At 45.8% G+C, this 8,256-nt stretch overlaps 1 protein-coding gene across 1 annotated transcript; it reads right to left on the bottom strand.

The window, feature by feature from the left end:
• RPUSD2 (RNA pseudouridine synthase domain containing 2) lies at positions 1 to 6,713 on the bottom strand. The gene is made up of 3 exons (XM_073348770.1): positions 6,243 to 6,713; positions 4,795 to 5,091; positions 1 to 1,211 (listed from the first exon to the last, which is right to left on the bottom strand). Exons 1-3 carry the CDS (start codon positions 6,711 to 6,713, stop codon positions 429 to 431), a joined length of 1,551 nt encoding a protein of 516 aa, XP_073204871.1. The 3' UTR covers positions 1 to 428.
• Between the last annotated feature and the right edge of the window lie 1,543 nt (positions 6,714 to 8,256).

Here is an 8,256-nt window from a genome sequence, read left to right on the forward strand (position 1 = left end):
TGATTGTCTTAGTTGTATGCATTTAGTAAGCAACTGCATTCAATCTGCAAACAAGGATGCACCCTGAACACCATGTGGTGAGAAGAGGAAGCAATTGTTCCAAGCTTCCCACCTTTGAGTAATATTTTTTACCCATCACTGTTACCATCTTAAAGGAAAACATAGTTAAAGTGTCTTGGATTAACCATCTCTCCCTTCAGTAGCTGTCAGCAGGTTCATTATTAGGAAAGAGTTCTCAACGCTAATCAGGAAGAACTCTTCCCACCTCCTCAAAATTCACAAGCAATCCAGGCACAACACAATAAATAATGATGGAAGATCGCAGTAGCTCCAATGAGATATTTTTACCGCACACAAGTTCAGGACTTTACCAAATACTTTCATTTTAGCTTTGTTGGAAGGAAACTAAAAAATCTCAGTATCTATTCTTAGCTCTCATCCCAGTCCTCTAGAGCCCAGTCTGGCATCTTGGAATTGTATTCAAACTCTGCTCCCTTGTAGCGTAAGGCATGCAGGTACATCACAAGCTCCCTAGGAGATGGGTCCTGCCTCACTATTTTACACTCCTCACACAGAGGGTCCTTTTCTTCTGTATGTCCATCCTGATTCCCACTTGAACTAGCTCCTTCAGGATTTGCTTCATGTGTTTCTGGTCTGGTGTCAGAATTCTGCAAACAAGCCTGTATTTCAGCTTCTTTCTGATCCTTAGAGTCCTCAGTTCTGCAGGAGTCTGCGCTTATAGGCATAATCTCAACTGGCTTAGTACAGTAACCTGAATGGTCACATTCTTTACTTCCCACAATGGGCTTCAGGTCCTCCTCTGAAACATCCAAGATGCTCAAGCTCTGTTTGGAACGATGTTCTTCCACTAAAGCCCTGAGAAGCTCCTCATCTGTTTTATTAATCTCACCACCCTTACCCTTAGTAGGACCCCAGGCTTCCATATTGTAGATGGGGTCATTGACAATAGGATATCCCAGGAATTGCAAATGGACCCGGATCTGGTGAGTGCGACCTGTGTATGGAAAACACTTGACCACACTGGTCTTGCCATTATAACTAAGCCTTTGGAAGACAGTTTTACAGGATTTGCCTTTGGGGTCCACACGACACACCCCCACTTTGTAAGAAACAACCAGGATGGGTTCCTCGCAGGTCACTTCATTTTCTGGAAACTCCCCAAGCACACGGCAGACGTACTCCTTTTCCAGCTACGGGGGAAAACAGAGTGAATATCAGAAACACATCAATCCAGACAATGTAAATCGCTCTCGAGCTCCAAATACATTAAGCTAAAACTAACCATTCCTGCCCTCCCCTCCACTTACAGATATGTGGGGAAGTTCAGACATTTCAGTTATAGGATTGCAGCTAAACAGGAGAAGCAAACAAGCATCTCAAGTGTACCTCATTACAAAGTGAAGTCTTCGATTTAGACCTACAGCGGCTTCTGTTCCATTCAGGTGTACTTTATTAATGGAATTTGATAACTTCATAATTCAACATTTCAGCTAAGACCTAGGAAACTATTTTAACATTAAACCCAAATTTATTTCAAGATTTATTCTCAGATTTGTGTTATATCCCTTACTTTTGTGCCCTTGCTGCAAATCTTAAAAGCCAGAGTCCCACACTGGGATTGGCAGGTTGCGGGTGTGACACCCTGTATCAGACGTTCAGCATTTTTAGATGGTTATGATATATTTTGAACAAAGCATGCCTTGTGAGGTATCTACAGAACACTGTCCTGTCAAAATTTGTGTATCAACATTGTATATGGAGCTTTGAGATTTTACTTTATGATTGTTACTGAAATATGCTGTAGTTCTGGGTAATGCCCACACACTATTTTCTCAAAGACAAAGGCACACTGGCACGCCAGCTAGGTGCCAAAAGGCCATTACCTGCTTAATCTGAGATACACCAGCAGGAAAGTTGTTAACAAGAAATTGATAATTCACCTGAAGGACAGTTGGCAGTTCACATACGCCATGGAACTGCCGACACCATGACCCAGCAAAGACTTTTCCAGTACAAAGAGTCAGAGTATAAGAAGGGAGAAAAAATGCCTCTAGAGACCTCTTTTCGCCCATCTTTACTCACAGAAGATCACTTGAAAGACAAAACGTGCATCACTAAACTAAGGAGAGCAGGGGTGCTGGAACAATTTTTATAGTGGGGGTGCTGAGAGTCACTGAACTAAGCTGTTAACCCTGTATATAATGGAAACCACTTCAACATAAGAACGGCCATACTGGGTCAGACCAAAGGTTCATCTAGCCCAGTATCCTGTCTTTCAACAGGTGCCAATGCCAGGTGCCCCAGAGGGAATGAACAGAACAGATAATCATCAAGTGATCCAGCCCCTGTTGCCCATTCCCAGCTTCTGGCAAACAGAGGCTAGGGACACCATTCCTCCCTATCCTGGCTAACAGCCATTGATGGACCTACCCTCCATGAACTTATCTAGTTCTTTTTTGAACCCTGTTATAGTCTTGGCCTTCCCAACATCCTCTGGCAATGAGTTCCATAGATGGACTGTGCGTTGTGTGGAAAAATACTTCCTTTTGTTTCTTTAAACCTGGTGCCTATTAATTTCATTTAGTGACTCCTAGTTCTTGTGTTGAGGAGTAAAGAACGTTTCCTTATTTACTTTCTCCACATCAGTCATGATTTTTTATAGATGACTTCTATCATATCCCCCCTTAGTTGTCTTTTTCCAAGCTGAAAAGTCCCAGTCTTATTCATCTCTCCTCATGTGGAAGCCATGCCAGACCCCTAAACATTTCTGTTGCCCTTTTCTGAACCTTTCCCAATTCCAATATATCTCTTTTGAGATGAGGCACCACATCTGCACGCAGTCTTCAAGATGTGCGCTTACTATGGATTTCTGTCTTATTATCTATCCCTTTCTTAATGATTCCCAACATTCTGTCTCTTAATGTTTTCCCAACATTCTGTCCCAACACCTTTTTGACTGCCGCTGCACATTGAGTGGATATTTTCAGAGAAACACCCCCCAGCTCCAGCACCTATGAGGGAGAGTGGTCCTAGCCTGAAGGTTTTTCCAGCCAGTAAGACTACTGAAAGTTTTTGGGTGAGACAAACTTTTTGCTTTTAAACTTATTAACCTTGGTAAAGTTTAGGAATTTGCTTGCGTGTTTATCTTTTTTCTTCTTTTGTAACCAACTCTGACTTTTATGTCTTATCACTTGTAAATCACTTAAAATTAGGGCTATCAAACAATTAACAAAATAATCACAATTGCAAGATTAAAAATAGTTGCGTTTTAATTGCACTGTTAAACAAGAGAATACCAATTTAAGTTTATAATAAATATTTGTGGATGTTTTTCTACATTTTCAAATCTATTGATTTTAAATTACAACAGAACAAAGTGTACAGTGCTCTCTATTATTTTTGAGTAAAAATATTTGCACTGTAAAAAAATAGTATTTCAATTCACTTCATACAAGTACTGTAGCACAATCTCTATCATGAAAATGCAACTTACAAAGGTAGAATTATTATTTTTTGTTTTTACATAACTGAACTCAAAAACAAAACAAATGTAAAGCTTTAGAGCCTACAAGTCGAAGCATGAAGGGCATACAAATGTTTAGCATATCTGGCACGCAAATACCTTGTACTGCCGACTAGAACAGTGCCATGCAAAAGCCTGTTGTTACTTTCAAATGACACTGTAAATAAGAAGCAGGCAGCATTATATCTCCCGTAAATATTAACAAACTTGTTTGTCTTGAGTGATTGGCTGAACAAGAAGAACTGAGTGGACTAGTATGAGGTGAATTGAAAATTACTATTTCTTTTATCTTTTTTACAGTGCAAATATTTGTAATAAAATATAAAGAGAGCATAGTACATTTTATGTTCTGTGTTGTAACTGAAATCAATACATTTGAAGATGTAGAAAAACATCAAAAATATAATAAATTTAAATTGGTATTCTATTATTGTTTAACTGTGTGATTAAAACCACGATTGTGACTTTTTTTAAATCTAATTAATTTGTTTTGCGTTAATTGCATGCATTAACTGCAATCAATAGACAGCCCTACTTAAAATCTAAAACAAGTTTATTAACTAAGAAAGATACTGTTTTATCTAAACCAGTGTGTTTGGAAAGTCTCACTTGAGACAACAAAGGCTTTGTAGGAATGACGGACTAGTTTATGAGCTTGTACGGTCCAGTGGGCTGCTGAAGGTACAAAGCTGGGACTCAGGGATATGCGGGTGTCTCCCTGTATCTAGTTATTGATGGCAGGGCATATCATTAATGTACTCAGCTGAGAGAGACTTTGCATGCTGGTGGCTGAGAGTGATCAGAGCCCGGAGGTTTGCTGTTTACTAGCAAAGCAACGTAAAAGGCATCCCAGGCTGGAGAGCTAAGGGGCCATAGCAATTCAGCATGCACCCTGGGGAATGTCAAAACAGGATATTGCATAGAACATTTACAGGAAAATTTGAGTCCTTCAAAATTGAAATAGACTTATTAAAACATCAATAACCTCTCAATTATTGTCTCACAAACTAGCACACTTATCCACTATACAACCTACTAAGGCACCCAAATTCTGCTCAGTGGAGCACCACATTAGCATTGTACCAGGAGCACAAGGGGTGCATGTAATTTGTACCCGTCTTCATCTTAAAGAAGGCTGCTTGTAAACTTTGGGAACTTGTGTTTGCCCAACAGTCTGTACTTGGACCAAACCTGCTTCGAAAGCTCTTTAAAGATGTACTTTAAAAAACACTTAAGTCCTCAGCCCTCACCTGTCTCTGCCGAACTTGCTCATCAATCCTCTTAGACACTTCTGCAGTCTTGGCAAACATGAGCACACCGGAAGTCATGCGATCAAGCCGGTGAATAGTGTGCAACTCCTTCAGGTTATGCTCTTTGCCCAAGATGAAGATGACAGTGTTGTGTCGAAATCTGCCGCATGGGTGTACGGGTAAAGACGAGGGTTTGTCCACGACAACCACCTCGTCATTCTCCACCAAAATCTGGATAGGCTGAGCAGTGACTGGAGGCTCATGGCGATGCACTGTATTCCTCAGAAAATCATTATTCTACAAGCAAAACAGATTATTAGAGTAGATAGGATTTCCCCAAATAGCTATCTGTGAGAAATAAGGGACAGAAAGCACAGGTCAAGAACAAAGTGGGACCCAACATTAAGAAACCAGCTAAATATATACTAGGAAATAGGACTGTATTATAATCATTAAGCATACTAGTTTATCAAATCCTAGCTCAAGCACTGCTCGCATGCCTAGTATTCTTTAGGCAGGGGGAAAACTCAATACAAAAAGTCACTTGCGTGCAATGCTGTCTGAGGGAGATGAATGCCTTCCTGACTCGTGCAGGCGAACAGCCTATGCCCTGAAAGTTTGATCAATTTTAACTAATACAGCTTCAAATACTGTCATGAAATTACATCCAGCACTTTTGGTTTAAAGTCACATCTTAAGTTATGCTGAAAAGCATCCCCAGGCAGAGAAAGCCTTACTCTGTGCTCATCAGATGAAGGACTAGTTCTTCCTGGATGTTTGTACTGCACATAGCTTCGGGTCCTACCACAATACAAACTACTATGTTTAAATGTGGTTGTGGCCAAAATATATTACATTATTTTCTTTTCCCATATGAAGAGAAGAACAAAAACAACATCATGACATGTTAGAGAACTAGGCTCTCTTTATGTAGGCTAGTCTCCTCCCCACTCCAGGTCACCACAAATTAGCTACACACATTTCAAAATATTGTTTTAATGATCAGTTTTTTGTAGTCTAGATAGGGTCTTGGGGCTCTAGCTGCTCTTGATTTCTTCTAGAGTGGGAAACATGATACCCCTTCCTCCACACACGGAGCCAGGCAATGAACCCGCAACTGCAGTCACTGTTGTAGAGAGCCACCCGGCCAGAGGGCAGGGCTGCTCCCCACGGAGGCAGCCAGGAGCGGCCAGTTGGGGCCATGGGGGTAGCAGGAAGGAGTGTGTGAAGTAGACGAGGGGCCAGGTGGGGGAGAGGGGAGCTCCACGCGGGAACGGATCTCTCCCCCCAAGGGTGGGGAGCTTGTTTCTGAGACTAGCAAATCGATGCTCCTTCCGCCCACCCCCCGAGAGGTAACCTACGGCCGCCCCCGCCGGTGCCAAGCCGCGGGAAGGTAACCCGGGGTCTGGCGCAGGCGGGCGAGTGGTGGGGTGGCGCCGGGGACCTGCCTTGAGCACGACGCTGAGGTCCCGCACGGGCTGCTCGTTGAGGCGCAGGCGGCCGGCGCTGGCCGCGGCCCGGTAGGAGTCGAGGGGCTGGGCGCGGAACTCGGTGCTGAAGACGTGCAGCAGGCTCTTGCCCACCCAGCGGCCCTTGCAGTAGGTCTGGAAGTCGAAGTGGTAGGGCCGCACCTTGCGCAGCCCGCCCTCGAAGTAGTAGCGGGTCTCGGCGAAGTGCGGCTCGCTGAAGCTCACGCCGGGGTTGCGCTTCCTCGGGGGCGGCACGTAGCGCTCGCCGTGGCCCGGCCGCTTCTCCTCCCCGGCCAGCAGCCGCCGCCTCTTGGCCGCGGGGGGCGCGTCCCCCGGGCCGGGCTCTTCCATGCGGCCGCCCACGGGCGCTAGGGCGGCGAGCGACCAGCGGACTCTCGGGCCGGCGAGCAGCAGCCACGGCTCGGCAGCCACCGCCGGCCTCGCCCACATGGCCTCGGACTGGGATACGCCGGCGCGTGACGCCCCGGCAGCCCAGCCAATCACCCCTGCCCACTCTCGGTGACGTTGAACACAAGCGGCACGAAACTCTCCGCCCCGAGAACTAGGCACCGCCCCTCTGCCATTTCCGCGCCGCGGCCGCCGCCCGCTCGCGGGGGGAGCGTGGGCAGAGCGGCGCCGCGCGTCTCCCCTGAGTCCACAGGCGCAGTTTGCGGGGGGAGCCTGGGGGCCCCTCTACGCTGAAGCCAGTTCCTGGGGCGGGGGCGAGACCCTGCTGCTCTGGCACTGGCAGCTGCGGTGATGTGGCTGCTTCCCTAGCCCATTCCCCCCCCACTGTCCCCGACCCCCCTGCCCCCTCAACCCCATGGACACTCAGTTGTAGGGGTGCCGATTTTGGTGAGACATATTCCTAGAGGTTTCATCACAGGAGAAGCTATAATGAAAGATTAATTTTGAACTTCAGGGGACTCCAGGGCAATCCTGCAGAGTTGGCAACCCAAGCTGTTGTACAGGAAATAGGTGGAAAGAAAAGGAGGACTTGTGGCACCGTAGAGACTAACCAATTTATTTGAGCATGAGCTTTCGTGAGCTACAGCTCACTTCATCGGATGTGGTGGGCTCTAGAACCCAGGTAGCAGCATCCAGCTGCAGAGACAGCAACCCGGAGTAGATGCTGCAACCTGCTCCCTGCCCGGCCCCACTGCGCAGACAGGGGCCCGGGGGTGGGTGCGGGGATGGAGGCAGCACAGCATAGGATGGCTAGAGCTCCCCTCCCCTGTTGCTTGGCCCTCACAGAAAATCAGGGGTAGGGAGTGGCACATGACCCCACATGCCTCCCCAAGCCTCTCATCTGTTTAGGGGAGCAATAACCCTCATGTGGATGCAGTTAGAGATGTAAATATTGTTTAAAAAGTTAACTGGTTAAACAATTACAATTATATAGGTTAACCGAAGTCCCTCTAGGTGGGCCCAAGGCCTGTTCCAGCCAGCACACCCAGGCTGGAGTTGGCCGGGCCAGGAGTGGGGGGAAGCTGGGGTCCCTGTGGGGGTTAACGGTTAAGGTCGGTTAACGGTAAGCTGAATGCTTACCATTTAACCTTTTACAGCGCTAGTGGGAGCTTCCTTATTTCAGCCCTATTAATTCGATCATCACCCTTCAGGGCCCAATTTGAGGAGAGAAAATAATTCCAGCTCCTAGAACATGCACAATTCAATTTCAGAAAAGATTCCACAACAATGGTGCTAATCAGCATCATATGAAACATGGGACCTGTCTGTTTCATCTTGAAGAATACCTATTTTTTTCCTCTATTGAAAAGAAGTGTCTCATTTAGGAGAGTCTTAGGAGCCTGTATCTCAATTCTGAGTAAGCATACTTGATTGGTAACATCAAGTCCTGGCTTCATCAGGGGAATTGTGTGTTGATACAGCTGATTAACTAGCTCACCAAAAAGGGGATGAGAAAAGAATACAGGAACTCCTCGCTTAAAGTCATCCCAGTTATCGTTTTGTTGTTACATTGTTGATCAATTAG

The sequence above is a fragment of the Lepidochelys kempii genome, chromosome 6, assembly GCF_965140285.1.
Source record: "Lepidochelys kempii isolate rLepKem1 chromosome 6, rLepKem1.hap1, whole genome shotgun sequence".
NCBI classification, from domain to species: Eukaryota; Metazoa; Chordata; order Testudines; family Cheloniidae; genus Lepidochelys; species Lepidochelys kempii.

What these genes read in the sequence shown, in the direction of transcription:
- RPUSD2 (XM_073348770.1), bottom strand. Translation starts at nt 6,713, where the DNA reads ATGTGGGCGAGGCCGGCGGTGGCTGCCGAGCCGTGGCTGCTGCTCGCC. An exon ending in ACCTCAGCGTCGTGCTCAAG is followed by an intron (nt 5,092 to 6,242) that starts GCAGGTCCCCGG and finishes TTTTGCTTGTAG; the next exon opens with AATAATGATTTTCTGAGGAA. An exon ending in AGCAAGTTCGGCAGAGACAG is followed by an intron (nt 1,212 to 4,794) that starts GTGAGGGCTGAG and finishes TTTCCCCCGTAG; the next exon opens with CTGGAAAAGGAGTACGTCTG.